Genomic DNA, 21,972 nt, shown 5'->3' on the forward strand with positions numbered 1-21,972 from the left:
ATTGGACACCCTGGTGAGTCTGAGCTCACCACGGCCCTCCCCCTTTCCACCCCCTCACCCCAATAACCCACCAAACCGATTTAAACCTTTGTGTGAGTCCACAATCAGAAGACACTGATTATTCTGATTCAAAGGTGGACACGGGTGGACAGTTGTCAAGATGGTGGTTGCCATGGATTTTGCTCAAAAGCTTTTGGTATAATAGCACATCCCACTTCTGATGTCAGCGATGGAGGAAGGTGGAGAGGGAGGAAGATGAGGAGGAAGGAGTTGAGAGAGAGAGAGAGCGCGAGAGACGAGGGGAAAAGGGAAGGGAGGGAGGTGAGAGCAGGGGTGGGGAGCCAGCCTGTTGCTCATGATCACCAAACAGCCTCCTCATACTCCACCAGAGCCTGTGCATGGATGGAGCAGAGTGAAGCAGCAGAAGCTGTTTGTGTTCTCCTGCTTTCTTCTCGTCGCCTTCAGGCTTCTTCTGCAAACTTACAGATGCTGTCAAACTGACTCAAGAGCAAAGTGAGTATGCTTTTTGATTATTAAAAAAATGCTCCACTGTTCAAACTTGTGCTCTGTTTTTACAGAGTTGGGTTGTGGTAGATTTCACATGGTCGAGTTTTGCATGTCTGCAGCACAGTCAAAACTTATAAATAACATTATAGATCCATGTGTCTGGGCTGAGCATCGTTTCAAATAATATGTTTTTGTAGATCATAGCCTGTGATATTTCAGAAATATGATCACAACCCAACTTTAAAGTAGCAGCGGCAATGTCAGCTGTTATAAAATGGAGCGGGTTACTGTTTCGGTTCAAGTATTTTCTCTATTAAAATAGATAGGATTGCGTTTTGCCAAATTTTTGCATATGTCTTTAACAGATGACGGTCATTTACATGCATACTCTACATGTGCATCATGGCGACAAGGCAACAGCAACATTTCAGTGTATTGTGATGAGTAAACATTGACTGATATCTCACTAGAGGAGGATTTCAGTTGTTATCTGTTGTTCTGTTATCTGTCAATCCCACGTACAGATATGTATTAATACCAGGAGCTCTCATGTCATTCACGTATATATGTATATGTATATACTGTGTGTGTGTGTGTGTGTGTGTGTGTGTGTGTGTGTGTGTGTGTGTGTGTGTGTGGGTGGGTGGGTGGATGGGTGGGTGTTTTTCTTTCTTTTTTTTCCATTCACAATTTAGCTCAATTTGACAAGTTTTGTCTGTCACACTGACGTGTGTATGTCTGTGTATAGATTGTAATATGATAGACAATCTCCAAGTGTAGCTGTATATATGTGAGAATGACAGATAAAATGACAGAGAAATGATGTGATGGTGTGTGTGTGTGTGTGTGTGTGTGTGTGTGTGTGTGTGTGTGTGTGTGTGTGTGTGTGTGTGTGTGTGTGTGTGTGTGTGTGTGTGTGTGTGTGTGTGTGTGTGTGTGTGTGTGTGTGTGTGTGCGAGCCTTTGCAATCTCATTGGAGATAACCACTTTTCTAAAATGAAATTTTAAAATGAAAACTGATGTAAGGGAAACTTTAGTATCTGAGAGCCAGTGGAGCCAAGTGAATCACTGACTGATGCTGCTGCCATGAATCGATAAGAAACGCTCAATGTCTCACATTGGGGTCCCATAAATGTGATTTTGAGTCCACAATGTAAATGCTCTTTTAGGAGTTAGATCAGTGATATATCATATGTAATCCATCATGCGCTGTCCTCCCCTCCATCCTCCAGGTAATTGTGACTATAATGAGATGGACTAATGACTTTTCTCCTGTTCTAACACCTAATAGCGGCCGTCTGATTCTTCCATAAAGAGGGACTCACAAAGTAATTATAATCTGCTATTCCCAGGTGTCTTTATGTGTAAGATATCTGAAATAGATACCATTCACTGTTTTTGGTGCAGATCCAACAACCACCAGCATCCTTATTTGCCGGCTGACCTGTGGACATACGAATAGATCTTCGGTGCTCAGACTCAACACAGTTCAAGACATGGATGTGCTTTGAAAACGTAAGTAGGTTAAAGTTATTTTTCTTTGTGGAATTGTGAGTTTTAAAGCTGTTTGATGATGCTTTGTCAGTGGTTTTCATGGAGTGGGAAGATGACTCTCTCACAAAGGTTTCATGCCACAAATGCTTATTGTGTCATTTCTGTCGAGTGTCAGACTCACAATATAAGAGATTACTAATAACAGCTGATGGTATCAATATCTTTTTGTGTTATTTGGATGTTTTCGTTTTTTCATATCTGTTAAGTCATTATTGAAAGTCTGTAACATTACGGGTAAAACTATCATTTTAATTGTGATGTAATCACAAATAGTTCCACCTTTGTTTTAATTTGTATAATAGGATTTCCTTTCAAAAATGTAGGACTCCAGGGATCCCCTTGCTTTCCCCGTGGATGTTTCCTGCTCCCTGATGTCCCCAGAGAAAGTCCACCTCACACCTGAAAACCACTCGGGTTCAGCAATGTGGAGCCAAACATTTCACCCCTTCACTGTTTTTATGTCACATGACGTGTTATATTTTATGACAGGAAGCATTTCATTTTCCACCCAAACATTTTAAGTGCTGACCATTGAGTGATGCTTCCTACTTCTCACTTCCCCATCTTCTTCAGTCTCACTTCACATCCATCAACCCTCCAGGAAAAGAAAGCCCTCAGTGGCTGTTTGTCTGCTCCTTTCATTCCATCTCATCAGCTAAAGTACTTTTGCACTCACAGTGTCAGGAGTTCAGTTTTATTTCTCCTCGTCGATCTTTGATAGACCATTACTTGTACCTTCTGTCACCACGGCCCCCCGGGACCTGCCGGACAGTTCCTTTGAAGCACTCTGTCTAAAGTGACAGGCAATCAGGTCCTCGTCGTTTTGAGCTGCCTGGATGGCGTGCTCAACCTCTGAGACACTTCTATTAAGCTACTTGTGAAAACCAAATTGTTTGCGTGGCCGCAGGCGATGATGGCAGGAAAAGGGCATCAAAACATGAAAAGTGAATATCGGTTAATGCACACAGACAACGTGGAGAACTTAATATTACGCAATCTTTATATAATCAAGAGAGATGAGCACTCACAAATGGTGAGAGCATGCAATCATCCACTCAGAGATGAAATATGCTCGGCGATGAGAAAAGACGGGAGAGAGAAAAAAAAAAAAAACATGCTGTAGTCGTACGCGAGTGAGCGTGATCGGTGTCAAGTTGAGGTGTTGTTTTGTGGCTTCGCTCAGACTTGTGTGCCACCGTTTTCTCGGGATAAGAAGATGAGGCATATTGTGGAGCAGCGACGCAGAAATGTGGGGATTTGGTGGGTCGGCTCAGACCCTCTCAGGGTTGGCGGGGGGTAGTGGAGGAAAGACAGACGGAGGACAGGCTGGGAAATAAACTGCGGACAGAAAATGACAGAAGTGTGATGCTTCTCATTTGCTCTTTGTTGTGAGACATTCTTCCCAAAGAGGCGGTCAAAGAAAAGCCTCGAGTGGCATTTGAAAAGGTTACCCTCTTTTTTTGGCATTTCATCTAAGATCAAATTGAAAGCTTCTTTAAAATGTGGCGGGGGGGGGGGGGGGGCATTAGGTTGCACACATGCGGGAGGTCTGTTGTGGTTTGCGTTCCAGAGGGAAGAATAAAAAAACAGCCATACAAAGCAAACGTAGCTCGTTACTGAAATGTATTATCTCCACAGCATACTTCCTGCGTACCTCAGAAGCAGGCAGCAACGTACTGTGAAGGGCCACAGGCAGAGCTGGAGAGGCAATTATTGCCCTTGAGCTATAGCTTCTTGCAGCGCTTGCATTAATACCGCCCACCTCCAGCAAAAAAGAAACATTTTTGTTTACAACTGTTCCCGCTGGAATCACTGTGAGCGAGGGTCTTCTGGGGTAGATCTGCTTCTGGCGAGCCTGAGTGTTTCAGTGTTTAACTAGATCTCAGAGAGACAAAGAGAAACAGAGGGAGGGAGAGAGAGAGAGAGACAGTCAGGCCTTGGCAGCTCTTGTGGTCCATTTCTGGAAACACCACCCTCTTATAGTCCATTAGAGAAAACTGAGCACTGAGGGAAAAGGAAGAGAATTGGTTGTTGAGTAGACTAAAGGGATGTTATGTGGTCTAAATGATCGTTTAATCCCAAAGGACATGATAGAGCCTCGTTTTCAAGCTGCATATGTGATTCTGCAACAGTCTTCATGCTGAAAATGTATTCCTCATCTGCTTTACAAAAAAGGACCAAATCTGGTTGTTCAGTCGTATGCATGGGAAGTCTGGTGATGCTTCACACTCCACTGGAAGGAAAAGTGACTGTTTTAAATCCCTGAGGTTCAGATTTTCATTGGAAACACTGATGGAAATGTGATATTCATTTAGTTACCATGTGTTTCACGGAGTGAGTCAAGCTGGATCATAATTTCTTCATCCACAGACAGATTGGTAAAATCTGTTTTACACACTTCTACCAATACGCAGATACCCAGCCATAAATAGTCACTAATAAATGAAATCATCATGTCTCTCCGTGGGATACACAGCCGCTCTGCATATGCTCAGATTAAATGTTACATTTGTGTCCCGAATGAACAGAAGTCTCACACACATGTCTCTGCCGAATGGTTGGAATGACTTCATTTCATTATTATGTGGAGATTTCCTTTGCTGAAGTGTTAAGGCAGCTCCACACTTAATGATTTTTTTTGGCTATCCCAGTCGAAACCATGGCAATATCTTTGATTGTAGCACAAAATCTTTGGTCTGCTGTTGCACGGTGAGAGGGGTTCACAGACAGCCCGAGATCAATCTTCTGACAGTGTCCACAATTTCAAAATGACTTCCTCACTACACTACACAGTGTGACTGCTGATTGAAATTGTGGAGTTTCCATAGAAAACAATCCAAGGACTGTCAAACTTATTCCTGTACGCAAGTTTATGAAATCCACATTACCAGTGTAGCAGCTCATAAACTTGGGAGCATTTCTGAAGGTTATAACCAGGTTATGATTGACTGAAGGGTTGTCATCTCCTGCCGGTCTCCAGTTCTCCGCTTATGCAAAATGTTTCCTAATGCAGAAAGGATTTATCTCCCACGTATCGTGATCATGGCTACTTCACCAGCAGACCACATTAAAGAAAAAAAATGTTATCCAAGTAATTAAGAAATAATTGATTCTATATTTCAAGCAGGAACTTTACTGCACTGGAAGTGGAACAATTAACTCAACCACACACCGTTTGCCTCACACCTCGGAGTAAATTTGATGAATGGACAGATTTTGCTGTACAGTTACAAGGCATTATTAATGCCTCAATACAATGAATGACATTTGGATCCAAGTGAAAGCAATAGGCAGCAACCGAACCTTTAACTTTCACTATGGTATTGCATTTTATTTTGCCAGCATTACGCCATTAAGCTCTAAATCTGTGTGATTTAATAAAATTGTCTATCATTTTTACCATTTTATTACATGTCTTTCTTTGCTTCCAACACAAATCTCGCCTGGATGTTAACTGTCATTTACTTTCACTAAAATCGTCTCTCAATATTGGCGGCTTGGACGCGCTCTATGGGCTCTTTTGGAGAGGGAACTGTGGGAAATGCATGCACAATGGAGCAAAGCAACAGAGGCTCACAACCCAGTGACTCACCAGGCAATCTGGAGAACATGCCCTGTGGCTTAGCTGTGATAACGCTGGCACAGAGCGAGGCCAGACCTCAGCCGATCTGGTGGGGAGAACAGTATTCGCCGTCTTTGCAGCGTTTCATCTCTCCTTCTGAGATTCTCTGTTCCCCTGAGGACAAAGGCAGGAGAGCCTCTCAGGCCCGACAGAGAGAACAGACAGAAACTAAAGTTTAGATAAGCTCTTCTGATTGTGAAAAATAACAAAAGGTTTTAAAGGCAAAGTGAGGAACCCAATAGCCTTGAGGGGTTAAGTGTGATTTAATCTAGTAGGAGAGTGGCGTAGGCTTGTGCACATCCACACAGGCAACGCACCGTAGGCGTGTTGATAACCTTCGCCACATAGAGGGAGAATGTGCAAAAGTGGGGGATTTTTCACTGTTGTGCGAAATAATTTTCCTCTGCGTGTTTTGGTTTGACTAAGTGGCACTAGTGTGGATTTGATTGACAGTATTTATGCTGAAGTAGTAGGACAGATTACAGGAAAATGCACCTTTTTCTACATGTGTTTTCACTTCATTTTTCTTGGTGAGTGATGAAACCTTTGACAATAGTCGATCCGTCTGACCTCATGGCCGCTCCACATGTGAAACATACAGGAGGGTTTGCAAGGTATCTCTCCTGCATAGAGATTTAATCTACTGCACCAGTGGACTTTATCAGACACATCAAATAAATGGATTTTCCAAAGCAAAGCTGTCAATGATTAACTCAATACTCATGCCACATACTGTTTTCCTCACACCGAGTGGTTCATTCTGGTTCAATTATGGATTTTCTGGACATTGTCAGTGGAAGATCCATAGGCAATAATTGACATTTGTTTTAAATGTTACATTAAAGTCCCACCATTTTAATCCAAATCACAAGAACTATGAAAAAAAAATTATTTAGACTTCATAGCAGCATTTGTTACCTCTGAAAATGTTGAAACAGTCGTGGTGGGGACAGCCTTGTGTTATTGTACAATTGAAAGTGCAATTTATTTGCGTAAGTGTGCAGTTTTGCATGCTTCATGCTGAATCTCTGTAAAATACCGTGGGCCCTTAGTGTTAGTAATAAATTACTTCCAACTTTTAAGCACAGAATCAAACTGCAAATTTTCACTCTATAAAGCAAAAGTGCAAACCACTTCCCCACAGTGTCACTCTTATCCAATAAGTTGATGCGGTTGGGTGGGGTTCTGGGAGGGAAGAGCTCGGTGTGGGCTTGCTCTGATTTCGCGGGATGGATGATGATGCTGGCTGTAATCAGCGGCTCACAGAGGCTGACAGTGCAGGTGCCTAATAACCATCCAGCCGACACATTCACATCCTCCTTTCAGAAGCCAAGGCACTCCTTCCTGACCCAGAATTGGCAGTGCAGCAAATCCAGGCACTGACATTTTAATTCCTGGACTGGCTGCCCTGCCTCCCTCTAAATGACTGTAATTGATTAAATTAGTTTGGACACAAGCCACAAGGTCCTCGGTGCACTGGTGATACCCTGTAAACATTTTTCTCTTATTTGCTTTCCTGTCATTGAATACTTTTCCTTCCTTCTCCTACACGGATCCACTTGATGTTGATTGAGGACGGTATCAGCGCGCAGGGCCTCTCCCTGTCTGACAGTAAAATCAGGGATCGAGTGTTTTTAAAGCTCTCACCACTAATTATTGCAAGATAGTTGATTACTGCACGTTAACGATTCAATCTATGGCATCTGTGCAAAACAACACATGAGTGAATCATCTAACAACAGTCAGTGAAACATCATGTCATTATCTGTAATTTGCATGCAGCTGTATCTAACAGATGTTCATGCACAATGTGGGGAGTGAGGCTGTTATCCCTTGACACATGCTGTACTTAGATCGCTGCCCTTGTTCAATGATGCTTAAACTGCATTTTTGGAGTGTAAGCTTATTTTCAACTGAGGTACTTTTGGGTTTTTTTGTAATTAAATTTTTAGATTCATGTTAAAAGCAAAGGATAAATTTTCAGTCGCTGCATTAATGGAAAGGATTTGTGGAAGAATGATGCCGATGCCTTTTCTCCATTAAAATATGGGCATCTTCACCACTGTATAATTCCCCTGATCAGTGAAAACTGAAGATATTTTGAATCTGTTATGAAAATTTGGGGCTCCAGTGAGGAGCGGCCCTGTTATTATTTCACTCAACACCTGTTTATTAGTGGGGTAGAGCTTGATTAAAATTGATGCAGTCCTCCTGGTAGCAACATAAAATGTGTCTCATATTGAGGAACTTTAGCATTATAGCTGTGTGGCTTTTGCAGATTTAAATAAATGTTCATTTACTTTTATGGGACATTTCTGTAGCTTGTGTCAGCTTTTTATTTTATGCTGCTTCTTGTTGTTGTCGTTATTTAATTAATAAGTCATGTTTTCGTCTCACAGCAGATTAGAAAAGGCATTATGAGTAGGAGGCCTGTTGTGAAGCTGGGAAAACCAAAAAGGATATTTTCTTCAAGAACTTATTCAGAAAATACCTTATTTACATTAATTATGTGTAAAAACATAAAACATGCCAAATTAAATCAGTTTTGTTAACCAGTGTCCACATGTAGTGGCCCTTTGAGTCCTGTTGTCAGCATGAATATATCCAGCATGGTAAGATAAAATAAAAATAATTAATTAGTGTGTTTGTATGAATTTTCACCATTTACTATTACAAACCAGGGCGATTCAATTCAACAGTCTATGCAAAGCCAAGAAAATCAATACATAACAAAACAAAACATTAACAACACCAAAATCCATCTAATGGTCTATTTTAGCTTCTTAAAGATCCTATTTGATTAATGGGGCTTGTCTGTCACCAGTTAGCCTCAAATCCATGTATTTGAACAGCATTAGAAAACATATACATATTCAAACTAAGGACATTCATGCTTCTGGGCATTAAAAATTCAGCCTCTTCCAAATAATAGCTTCATTCGAGTATACAGCAAAAATATAAAATTGTGTACAAAGGACTAAGACAAAGCAAATAACAGAAAAGGGGACCTGTCAAATGATGATAAACCTTTGTAGGAAAATGCCTGCATCATAAATTTCTGTCGACCATCGGGCAGACAGCTATGAGGTTTGAAGAGCATAGATAATGAAAGCTACTGCTGAATACCTTAAAGAAAGCCTGAGGCTCAAACAAACAAGAGAGGCCATGTGAAGGTAAAACCAGCAGGGTGTGCATATTTTAGCTTATTTACAGTGGTCATCTCTTCACATCACATAGACCCTCTCAAGTTTGCGTATCATCACAAGCCTTCAAAGGTTAGGAGTTAGAGTTATCGTTCAGGGTTTTGCAATAGTTTTACTTTAGTTAAATGAGCCTTGCTGATGCTCCACTGTTTTAAATCACTGCTTGTTGGAGGATATTTCAGTTTACGTGCTTTAGTTTCTTCTGTGAGTTGCTTGTTTCTCCGAAAGCAAAATATTTCTTGCAGGGCTTTTCCTCTCATAATGACAAGTAGCCATTTCAATTACGATGTAAATAGTCTAAGTGCCTCCTGTTGCAATAAGGCTGCGCTGTGGTATATTACTCATTCATGACTAAAAGACATACCTCTCTGCTTTATGTTTCAGTGGTGTACCACAGAGGAGTGATTTAAAAGAAACAAGGTCCATATTCGTGCTTAGACTCATTATGTCAGTCTGATAATGGATGCCCTTAGATTCCTAATCTCTTGTCAACCATCTTTTATTCCCACTTCCTCTCAGTTGTGGTTGTGGAAGTGGGTATTCATTGAAAAAAAAGGTTAGCGATAGATTGTCAGTCCATCTCAAGGTTATCTCAGAGAGACATTTATCCACACAAACATTCTTACCTCTGACCAAGTCTCAAATGAACCTCACAATGAATTATAGAAGGGGCTTAGAGAACATGCAAACTCCAACAGGCCTGATTTACTTCACTTAACATAAATTAGTTGAGAGGGACAACAACTCCTTAACTCTGGTGTATTGGATTTGTTTGTTGAGAAGAAAAAACAATAGATGAGAAATGACGGAGAGATAGTTAAGAGGAGATGATTCCACTTCTTTGTTGAGGTCTTCTTTAACCCTTCTTTCACACCAGTACACCTGCTCCTTGAGATGTAAAGACACAGCTGAGTAGGCAGCCCTTCTGTGTTGAATCAGTAATTATTTAGTTCCGCAAATATAAATGTCATTGCAGTGTTGTCCGCGCTGTATGACCTACCGCAGGTTGGGTTTCTCACCGTGTGTTGTCCAGTCTTTGGGATATACCAGGCTCTGTCGGAGGGTGTGACTGGGATATTAGGATGTGAATAATCTGGCCCAGAAGGAATGTGAAAATGATAGACATAATGCCCTGGTCATGGCACAACCTTTTATCAACATGATTAGCAAAGAAAACACTATATGAAATTATTCTTTAGTCGTATTATTTTTTGGTAACTGATTCTTTATGTGTCTTATGCTTTTTCTTCCCCTGACAGTGAGACAGTGCTGATGGGAGGTTGAGCACAGGGATGTGATCGGACCAGTAAAGATGACCCTGCTGGCGGGCGATGGCTCCGATTATGACTACAGTGCCCTGAGCTGTGCCTCTGATATTTCTCTGAACCGTCCTCCCCAACAAGAGGTGGAAGCTTGCAAAGGGGCCTTCTACAAGAGGGCACAGCCCGCCCCTCAGCTCAGCGCCATCCAGGACAACACAGCACTGTTCAGCGCCCGTAAACTCCACGCCATCATCAATGTGGGCGGCCTGCGCTACCAGCTGCCGTGGACCACCTTGGAGGACTTCCCCCTGTCTCGCCTGGGCCAGCTGCACCTCTGCAGCAGCTTCGACGAGATCATGCGAATCTGCGACGACTACGACGTCACCCACAACGAGTTCTTTTTCGACCGCAGCCCCTGTGCCTTCCGCACCATCCTGACCTTCCTGCGGGCCGGGAAGCTGCGGTCCCTCCGGGAGATGTGCGCCCTCTCCTTCAGGGAGGAGCTGCTGTACTGGGGCGTCCCTGAAGAGAGCCTGGAGTGGTGCTGTCGCCGCCGCCTGCTACAGCGGATGGAGGAGTTTGAAGCAATGGAGAGGGCAGAGGAGGAGGAACTCCTGGAGGATCTGTTGGATTCAGACAGCAGTCATGGGGAGACCGTAACAGAGTCCAGAGTCAACTGGTGCATGGGGAAGCTAAGAGACATGGTGGAGAGACCTCACTCCGGCCTTCCGGGGAAGATCTTTGCCTGTTTGTCTGTCCTGTTCGTCACCATCACTGCTGTCAACCTATCCATCAGCACCATGCCTGCCATGAGGGAAGAGGAGGAGGAGGTGAGTAGACGAATGACATTTAGCTTATCAGATTTAGACTGAAGAGGTCATATCATGGTTTTCGGCAGCGAGCCGTCCAGCTGTCATTTGGACGGTCAATTTTTGGAAAATATGGATGAAAAATAGTGGACATATTGCTCAAAGCCGTCTAAAATATGTGCATAATGTCCATCACTACTGGTCACAAGCAGTTCATAAACAAGTTTATGTAGTGAAGTTTGGAGTAAAGTGAGTCAGGTACAGGTACAGGTACAGGTACAGGTACAGGTACAGGTACAAGTGAAAACCATCACCATTGAAAAGAAGCTATTACCTTAAAAGAAACAAAAAAAGACACCTTTTTCACAAAGCAAGAAAAGATATAGGAGGATAAAATGTCAGGGAAAAGAGGAAATATTTTAGTGTTAAGAAGCAAAATCTACATGTCTACATTATATTTGCATTAAATATACTTCTGAAAACATGGTTGAAACCGAATAACTAACACCACACACAACTATGCAATCGCGCAATTCCTTAACGAATCAGAAACATCTTAGTTTACTCCCCCACCTCAATTCCCTATTCCAGGTATTTCCAAAATCTGGTTTGACGGCTAAGGTATTAATTCAGAGACTATTGGCCTTCAGGCTTTTTGAAATGATCAGATTCGCCCCTGAGAAAAAAATTTGGAGTCGTCTGCCGATTCCTTCAGATCCATTGGAAATAACCCTCTCCTCTGATTTCTTCACACACCCTGACTGAGAATAAACAATAATTCCTCTTTTTATTCTCCTCACACCTCAAACAGGGCCCCTGAATAGTTATGACTGTCTGAATACAGTGTGTTTGGTGAAAGAACTCCAGTTGTTAGATTTTTTTTAAGCAGATTTACATTGCATTGCTCTTTGCTCAAAGAAAAACTGGCATAAAGCAACTATTTCACAAACAAACGTCATGCCGTTGGGTAATATAAGCTTTCGTAAGTGAAAAAAACAACAAAAAACTGAGGCTGCTGAGAGATGGAAGCATTATTTTTCCAGGCGAGAAAATAATCTTTGAGAACATCTGTGTGCTTTCATCAAATGCTCCGATTATTACGTCTGACTTCAGTCACAACCGTAATTAAAATCCAGTTTCCAGTTCAATCAAAGGAAAATATTTGAGCCGCATGCATTATCTACTTGAGGGGTAATGTGTATGAACAAGTCTGGGATTAATTCATTTATCTCTCGCGGAGCCAAAAAATGCAACCACATTACTTTCCCTTTTAGAAAAGAAAACTTCGGGAGTTCTCAAACTTTCTCCGTTAACTGGGTCTTGTTCAGGAAATGAAGAACAGACACAGATGGATTTGTGGTTTGGTGCCGAGCCACAGCTTTTTTCTGGAGAAGGAACTGCTGGCTGTATTTCATGTGCTTGCAACAATCATTCAATTAAGTAGGTCTGTGTTGTGTTGGTGTTTTTTATTCAGTTATTCACTGTGTGGAGCTCTGGTACCGCGGTTAGATAAAGACGATTTACAGAAAACTTTGAAATTAGTCTTCCGGTAAAGTCAAAACTGGGAGAAATACGACGACTGTTGAGGTTGTAGTGACGTGTTAGAATGACAGGAGGAAAGTTTGGGGGGGGTATGGGATATCGGTGTCTCTAAGATTCACTCCAGCGAGCCACGACCCCGAGGTAAGTAAATCCAAAAGATAGATGATGCAATACTGTAATCATGTTACCACAAAGATAGAAAAAAAAGCCAATAAGCAGCCACAGGATGCAGCTAAAACAAGCTCCCAAGCATCGATTAGATACAGAACAATCTGTGTTCTGGGAAACTGTAAGAAAAGAAGAAGAAATGTGATTCGTGTTATGCGTCTAGGGGCGTTGCAGTATATAACGTTTTACTTATCTCATTTACTCTGTATTCACACTACCTCGTTATCAGTATCGCTGCATTTTTCAGTTTAATTAGAAGTGTCAATATTCTCATCCGAACAGCCTCGTCACCTGTAAATTTGCCACAGTCAGAAAAGAAAGCATTGCAGACAAAGTGTGCAAGTCCTCCTGTGTGTGGCAGGTTCAGAGGAGCGACAGGTTACTGGGATCATTCTGCTGAAAACATTTCCTCATCTGAGTGCTGTGTAAGGATTTTATCTGCTTCACATCACAGCCACACACGGATTCAGGGAAAGCAGAACTTTCCCTAAATGAATTATCCTCTTGAAGATTTTCAACTAAGTTTTAATGATTGTACCTTATTGTATTTGACGTAACTTTGGTTCAAGCCGATTGTATAATTTTTTTTTAAAAACCTCTTAAAGTAAGCATATACCTGAAAGGTGTTGATTCTCTCTGTTAAAGTCAGTCACAGAGCATCACTCATGCTTCATAACACCAAGCATTAATTCTTGGTTGAACATTAATCCTTCGTCATATGTTCCATTATTCTAAACAGCTCTTTAGATACATTTACCTTAAAATGTAGAACTCATTTCTTCTTGCATCCCCCTGACCTTCAAATCCTGCCAATGTGCCACGGAGAAGCTTTGTTGGTGGACTAACCCAAACTTTAAAAACCCACTGTTATAATATAATATATATACATTTTATTTCATTGCAGGAGGGCATATTTGATATATGTCAATCAAGAAAATCTTTTGACGTCATCAATGGGGGCAAAAACCTTATTAAATAAGTGCTTTCTTCTTAATGTCTCAATTTTCACTTCAGGGTGAGGTGGGAAGGGCACCAATAGATCACTACAAGACTGCTCCAGAGTTTATTATTATATATATATTGTTTTGTTCATATCACGGACTCGAGTGCTTTCATTTTTAGTATGCACACACACACACACACACACACACACACACACACACACACACACACACACACACACACACACACACACACACACACACACACACACACACACACACACACACACACACACACACACACACACACACAGCCTATAGCGCTTGCATTTCATATTGAAGTGGCTCCCTCTAGTGACTACGACTACTACAGGTGCGTCTGAAACGTCCCTTGAGATTCTTCAGGTTATGATTGAATTGAACTTGTGAAATCTGTTACAAATAAATTTAGATATTTCAAACCTTTTCAATTTTTATTCTTCATACTTTGAGCTTATAAATCATGAAAATCCACAAAATCCACGATATAATCTCAAATATTAGAATATTTCATAAGATCAGATGCACTTCCTGTTTTTGTTTTTATTTCTGTTTTTCTTTCCAGAAGCCACATTTCTTCTTAGTTTTTTTATTGATACTGTATTGTATTGAGGTGAACCTGCTGATGGCCACATCTTCATCCTCTTCCTCTCAGGGCACGTGTTCCCAGATGTGCTACAACATCTTCATTGTGGAGACGGTGTGTGTGGCCTGGTTCTCCCTGGAGTTCAGCCTGCGCTTCATCCAGGACCGTAGCAAGCTGACCTTCCTGCGGCAGCCCCTGAACCTGATCGATGTGGTGGCCATCCTGCCGTACTACATCACATTGGTGGTGGACAGCACCTCCAAAGAGGAGAAGCGGCTCGGCTCTGGGAACAGCTACCTGGACAAAGTGGGCTTGGTGCTGCGTATCCTGAGGGCCCTCCGCATCCTCTACGTGATGCGGCTGGCTCGCCACTCGCTGGGCCTGCAGACCCTCGGACTGACGGCGCGCCGCTGCACGCGGGAGTTCGGACTGCTCCTGCTCTTCCTGTGCGTGGCCATCGCGCTGTACTCCCCTCTGCTGTACTTGATCGAGAACGAAATGGCCGTGACGCAGGAATTCACCAGCATCCCCGCCACCTACTGGTGGGCTGTGATCACCATGACAACGGTGGGCTACGGTGACATGGTGCCGAGAAGCATCCCAGGTCAGGTGGTGGCGCTGAGCAGCATCCTCAGCGGCATCCTCCTGATGGCCTTCCCCGTCACCTCCATCTTCCACACCTTCTCGCGATCCTACGTGGAGCTGAAGCAGGAGCAGCAGAGGCTCCTGCAGAGGAGGACGCACTTCCTGCTGCGGAGCCGCATGGCCGGCCTCGGCAGCAACCTCTCCTTGGAGAGTGACATGCTCTTCCCCATGGGGGCGTCTGACGCCAGAGATATGGACGACTGAGGCTGAAGTCACAAGAAAGAACATGTTTGTGTTGGAAAATGAAAGGAAAGAAGAAAGGACAAAAATGTAGCACAAAAAAATGAAGTAATTTTAGTTGATTCTTCCTTTGTTATAACAAAACGTCTTGACGAAAACTCTTACACTGTCGGAAAACCTTCAAATTCTTACACATTTGTCAGGAACATGCATGTGTGGAATGAGCAGCAGAGATGGTTATCATCGAAAATCTTCTCTGGCAATGCCACGCTCATGCAGCTGGGACAGTTACCAGTTAGGAAGTCGTCATTTCCCAGTTTAAGGCATTCACATAACGTGACAAAACAAATAGCATCGTGGCTGCTAGCAGAAGTGTTGCTTTATTGCTGCTGTCAGTGTCCAGAAAAGAGAAAAATGAGCTCACCAATCACACAATAACAAATGTGTTGTACGTCCCACATTCTCACCAATTTCTGCACTTAAACATACAGTTGATACAACAGCTGCTTTAAAGCTTTAGAGTTAAAACCACAAGTCAATTTCACTGAAGTGGTGATAGGAAGAGATTTTAACCCTTTCTAATACCACGTGGTGTTGAGACAACAAGATCGTGAAACTTTTCTGAAGATATCTATCAAGAGTTTTAGCCGATTAGAAATAGTTTGAAATACAACGCCATATTGCTACAATGTAATTTGACATGTCACAAATGTTCTTTGTTTGTGAATATTTAAGAGAGTGCCCAATCAAGGGTTAATCACCTCCTATGGGTATAATCAAAAACAAGATGTGTGAGTACTTTTTCCATTTTTTTGAAAAATTGATGCCATGTTGAGGTACATGAAACTCACTGTTACCCACCGCAACGTCTTTGAAACTCCGGTTGGTAGTTCCCAGTTTCACCACACACACATGCGTGCATGTTTCCCACCGGGGAGTGGAACATTTTCGAGCCACATCTGTCATGAATGCATGACGTTTCTACTCTTTTCAAAGAGGTTCCTCGTTAGTTCAGATGAGCTCAATGCAGAGAGGCATTCGGATGGGACCTCTGCAAATACTAGTAATCTGACATCTCAGCAATCTGGGACCAAACGGCATCCTTGGAGACCACCTCCAGAATTTGTGAGTGAAGAGGATGAAAAAAAAACCTGCCAGATGTCTTGAACTCCAATTCTGGGATCAGACGGAGTTTACTGTTGTTACCAGGGTGGCCAACCATTCACATTTCAATCATCTGATCCAATTAACAACATTTAATGCCAGTAGAACTTGTTTTGCATTGACAGAGAAGATTGTGCAATTCTTTCCCAGCTCTGCTGCCCATCCCACAAATGCATGCTCCTTACAAATCCAGCACAGTCTAACCTAAAAATGAGATGAAAGGGCTCTCCAGCACTCTAAGATTTATTGCCAAACAGTTTCATTATATCAAAGAAATAATGACCCAAACACGATTGTCGTTTCATTTTGTGCTGTCTAGACTGAACGTCTTTGAGTGGAAAATGAAAACAAATGACTCTGGTTCTTCCCAGAAAAGCAGCTCGCTGTGTAGCAGTGTAAAGTTTCACTCAAATATTACTGTAAAAGGATTTCTAATGCTCACTATATCTGGAAAAGACATCGTATGGCACTTACAGAGTATCAAATATAAGCCCCAAAAACCTCAAGCCTACCAATGACCTGCATGATTCTGACCGTCAGAGTTAAAAATACTTAGTGATTCAGAGATAAGAGCACTGCTGCTTAACAAGAGACACACAGGCCCAGCAGAGGCATGACTCAACAACAATGCGATGTTTTCATCTCCATGGATACTTTAGTGGTTTTGTTGATATTGTGAACTCCTGAGAGTTATTCAGTGTCACTAAATGGGAGATGCCATTTGCTTTTTGTGAAGCTCCATGGAGCATAGTTGAAATGTGACGTTAGTCCACTGATTATTCTCTGAAAACTCCAAATTATGTCAGCCTTGTTCCTAATTCCCCTTTCCGGCGCGGTCGGCATCTAATTATGAAGTGTTAATGGTCCTTCTACTCCTTGAGTCTTCTTATGCAATTCTTCCTGAATACTTTCTGGGGATGGCGTTATCGTGCTTGTATTTACTGCAGTTGCTGTGCCTAGATGTTTATAAATTATTTCTCTCTTTAAAGTGGATTTCAGTGCAGCTCTTTCTTTCCTGTCTGTTGTCTCTTCGATTTTGCTTCTTGTCTTAATTTTAACTTTTTGCCGCGTTATCTCAGAGGGAGGTTTTTTGCTATCACAGACACAGACCGTATGTGGCAGTCATCCAAACCACCAGGGCCTGTTTTCCTATATCTAAACATAGACTGTAGACAGACATAACATTTTTTTTTTTTTTATCTTTCCTCGGTTTGTGAGCCAGATTTGGGTTAAAAGAAAAATAATAATAAAAAAAAAAGTCAGGCATATTGATATATTCAGTGGTAAGTGAAAATAACCCCAGAGCTCTACTTTTTTGACATTTGAGTCCCCAGATTGTCTCCAAAAAAGGCTGTGAAACCTCTTCTCCCATCTGTGATTCACAAAAATGTTACTGTGACTCCTGGTAGACGCTTTCACTGACTTAGAAAAAAAGCAGGAACTTTAAAAATAAATACATCCTCCAGCTCAGCATTTTAAAAAGTTATCTATTATTGTATATATACATTTTCTACATGTGCAAATCGGATTGTAACAACCACAGGGCAGGTGGGCTGCTTCATCCCGTCGCTTCACAGATATATACTATATAGGTATATTCCATGTCAAACATACAGGTAGCAAGTTTAAAAAGAAGCCAGCAGGACTCAAGACTCTTTTACGCACTAATTGAGCAAACTTCTCATATTTTAAGGTCTTTGCTTACATCCTGTTAGTTTTATGGAAACTACATCATATTTAAGGATGCTTGTGATGTTTTACCCTCGTGTTGGTTATCAAGGTGGAAAATGTTCCACCTTCAGAGTTTAACTGCAGATCAGATGCAATGAATTGCACGAGTGCATGTCACAAAGCTGAGGCAGCAACAATGTGAAAAAGCTCCATTTACACCTTTTCTTTTTTCATGCGGGATATTATGCGCAACATTATTACATAGTCAGACCTAATGTGAGCAATGAATGCAATGCCTAGAGTGTAGAATATAGAATATAGAATATAGAATACAAATAGTATTGTAACATTTTGAATGCTGGTATTATGAATGCTGATGTTTGGCAGTTGAAGCCACTTCAGAGAACACAGACACACACACACACACACACACACACACACACACACACACACACACACACACACACACACACACACACACACACACACACACACACACACACACACACACACACACACACACAAAGAGGGAAGTAGGATAAAAATGAAGTGGATGAAAAACTATAAGATTTTTTTATTTATCTATTTATTTAACCTATTCATTTGTTTATTCCATGCACTGTGAGCTGACCAGGATGGGACAAGGCTGATCAAAATTCAATCCCTCATTTTATAAATATAGTACTAAATGTGACCAGTAGATGACAGCCCTGTGCGTTTAAAATCTGATTCATTCCAAATAATCCCCACTTTAAATCCAAAAACAAATGGTTTACAATTTATTTCTTTTTGGTGTCCGCTGAAAAACTCCGACCTCAATTGAGTATATTTCTGTGTGCTTTTGAGAGTGTGTGTTCAATATTGTTTGGTTGGATTCACCCAGCATTTCACCCAGGGAAGAAAAGGGTCAGAAACTTTCAATTGAAGACCAGTGGGTGGCAGCATCGAGTCACTAAAAAAGAACGAGGTCATAAAGGCTGTTAATTTTTTAACACCAAATCGGTGTATTGTGCGCTTTGTGTCATTGTAGTTAAGTAATAGCGACAATCTTCTCATCATAACTGCAACTTTCATTTGGTGTTAACTCATTATTCCCCTTTTGATTCGTTTTGAGTCATTTATTGCAACAGGAGATCAACAGATTTAGACATTTTTGAGATCAAAAACGCATATTTCATCTGTATACAGTTGGCTTTGACATGAGTCACGATCCAGACCAGGATCAGTAGTGTGAGTACCTGGGCAGGACCATATCTGAACCTGCGCTCCCAGGTGAGGAGGGGCTTCCCAGACACGCCATTCACTAAAATCGGAGCTCCGTTCTTGCTCAAAACCGGTCGGACCAATGGGCGCCGGTAAATACCCCGGAGTCTCCTCCCCCGCCTGCCTCTCTCACAGCTCATCCCGGTGTTTTGGTCGTGATTTGGCGTCTCAGCACGGTGGCAGACGTGTAGATCCCCTCTCCTGGACCACCTCAGCCTCAGACACCGGCGCGCTTCCACTTTCCGCGTGATTTTTACGCGTGGATGACGCGTGTTTTCGACGCTTTGGTGACCACCGCACCTCCGCTTGAATGGGATCCATATAGGTCGTCTCTTCCTGTCGCACCGACTTGTCTTCCGCACCGAGCCCCGATTTCTTTCTTTCTTTCCCCTCTTCTTCTTCTTGAGACATCCGGATCTGCGATCTTTTACGCGTGTCTGACCTGTTCGTGGATGATTTCATGAGACGTCCCGCCGTCTGACTGATCACCACAAAGCTCCAGCAGCCTGACTCAGGGTGAGTGGCCCAAACTTGTTTGCTTTACTGTGACTGACTTCAGAGGATTGACAGGCAAGCAGACATGGAGTGATAAATTATGAATGAAGAGTCGGATCCTAAAAAAAGATTAAAAAAAAAAAAAATGTACCAAGCCATTGAAGGAAAGATCCTGACTTTGCCTTCAATCTGCAGACTTGATGTCTTTAGATCCTGCTGCCTCCTCGCCTTGTTTTACTATAAATCTACTCAACTTTAAACAAGTCACCAAGGCTCTTTTCTCCAAACACCAGATGAACTACACTCTGTGCTCTGCAGCGTTTCGGGGAAACAGCCACACCTTTTAAACTGCACATCCTTGATTTCTAAGAGGGAATGGCTCCCTGGGTGGAAGCCTGCCAAATCTGGCAGCTCTCTGCAGTGGGACTTTTTACGGGCTCCCCACCTGCTGTACTGGCTTTATTTCCAGAGAGACAGAACATCAGAGGGCATTTAATCAGGAGCGGAACCAGAGAGGTTTTAGGCAGGGGGGTGTAGTGGCACAAGGGGTACTAAGAGGTAAAAGTTGGCAGGCCACCCAAAAGTGGTGGGTGTTATTAACTCTTTTTGATGTTTACAGTAGTAGTTAACACTGTTTCCTAATAATAGGAGGGTCAATGGTTCGAGTCCAGGATTGAGAGTTCAGTGTGTGTGAGATTACTTACTAATACTCATCATACCCCTTTGGGGAAAGTCCTTTTTCCACATTGACCCATCTTATTTCTTGGATGCCGCACTCAGGAGCTGCAGAAAGCTGATGGGTGGTAATGGACTTATTCAGCAACCCACAGGGGTGAAGTGTCCGCTTTGGGAATAGAACCAGCGAGCTTCTGATCCCAAGTCAACTTATCGAGCCATTAGGCCACCGCTATTACAGTTCTCTGCTTATGAAGAGTGCAAATAATGTGCAAATAATGCAAAATCTATTGACGTTTCAATGTATTTCACATATATGTAAAATATAAAAATGATGTTTTTCATCAGATTAAGTAATTTTTTCGGTGCACCTGTATTTCCTTATCAGGATAATGCTTGTGACTTCATTTTCCACTGAATGCATGACTATTCTGCCCCATAGTTTCATTTTTCTCTTCAATATGTGCTTCTTCGGCACAGTCCGAAAGCTTTTCAGCGCAATCCTCCATGAAAACTCTTTTATCAATGTCACTTATCCCATAGTGTAACATTTCTTAATGTTTTTACTGTGAAAGTATTAAAGAATCTCCTCAAAGTTCAATCAAATACATATTAGGTTCTGTCCTAATGTGGGGGTCAGTTCACACTGCAACCACAGAGAATCCAGCCCTGCCTTCGATAACACACAAATAATTACTATACATTTTTGATTCTAAATGACAGTTTTCTATTCTTCCCACACTCCTAAAAGACACGACAGTCATATTTTTAGAATTGGTTTCTCCTACTCACCGTGACTCAAAGCTCCAAATATTGACTCCAAAGTGGTGGTAAGTTAGAAAAATCACTGGGTATGGCTAATCCTCCAAGCGATTGTACTATACAGTCTTGTGTTCTATTGGGGAAAACTGGGACCGTGTCCTCCCATATGTTTGTGTGTTAACACTGGTGTGTACTGTACACAGCGGGCCTTCATCCACCTTCACCGCTCAGATCTGCTGCTGGAGAACACAAAACCTTGTTTAGTCCAGGTCTAGACAAGATTTTCCCTCAGACACTTAAATAGCCGTCTGTCGGTTAGCGCCGGACGTCATCGTGTGACATACTTTCCTTTATGACAGTTCAGATGTGACAATCCTCAAGACACACACACACACACACACACACACACACACACACACACACACACACACACACACACACACACACACACACACACACACACACACACACACACACACACACACACAAAACCTGCTCTACCACTGTTAGGTCATGCTGCTGCCGCCTTTTGATCAGCCCAAAACCTAAATATTAGGTATGAACCATCCGCATGTTTGTGTGCTGGCAATCCTCTCTAAAATTTGAAACACTTCTCTGGAGTAAAATTTTAAAACATCTTTAGTAATACATTTTGATGGTGTTTTTTTTATTTTTTTTTATTTGTATTTATATATTTATTCTTAAGGACGGTTGATTATTAGTGCATTTGGTTAATCTGCAACAGATTTAAAGGTTGTTTTGTTTTGGGTTTTTGTTTTTTTTCCCCTGGTGGATTTAAGATATTTGGCAACTGACTGGAAAAATAAAACATTATCTCCCATGGATTCAGTATCCTTGTATTTATTGTTGGACTTGTGACAAGC

General features: G+C 42.0%; 2 protein-coding genes across 2 annotated transcripts in view; both read left to right on the forward strand.

The window, feature by feature from the left end:
• The first annotated feature begins 1,968 nt into the window (after positions 1–1,968).
• Positions 1,969–17,213, forward strand: kcng1 (potassium voltage-gated channel, subfamily G, member 1). Its single transcript, XM_080469364.1, has 3 exons — positions 1,969–2,022; positions 10,146–10,978; positions 14,303–17,213. The coding sequence occupies exons 2-3, from the start codon at positions 10,199–10,201 to the stop codon at positions 15,080–15,082; spliced, it is 1,560 nt and encodes a 519-aa protein (XP_080325490.1). The 5' UTR covers positions 1,969–2,022; positions 10,146–10,198; the 3' UTR covers positions 15,083–17,213.
• Positions 17,214–19,191: 1,978 nt separating this feature from the next.
• src (v-src avian sarcoma (Schmidt-Ruppin A-2) viral oncogene homolog) overlaps positions 19,192–21,972 on the forward strand; it is a 42,320-nt gene continuing 39,539 nt past the window's right edge. Inside the window, exon 1 of the mRNA XM_080469362.1 lies at positions 19,192–19,672. The gene's annotated coding sequence lies outside the window, so the exon portion shown is untranslated. The remainder of the gene's footprint in view (positions 19,673–21,972) is intronic.

This window comes from Lipophrys pholis (assembly GCF_963383615.2).
Source record: "Lipophrys pholis genome assembly, chromosome: 8".
Lineage (NCBI taxonomy): Eukaryota > Metazoa > Chordata > Actinopteri > Blenniiformes > Blenniidae > Lipophrys > Lipophrys pholis.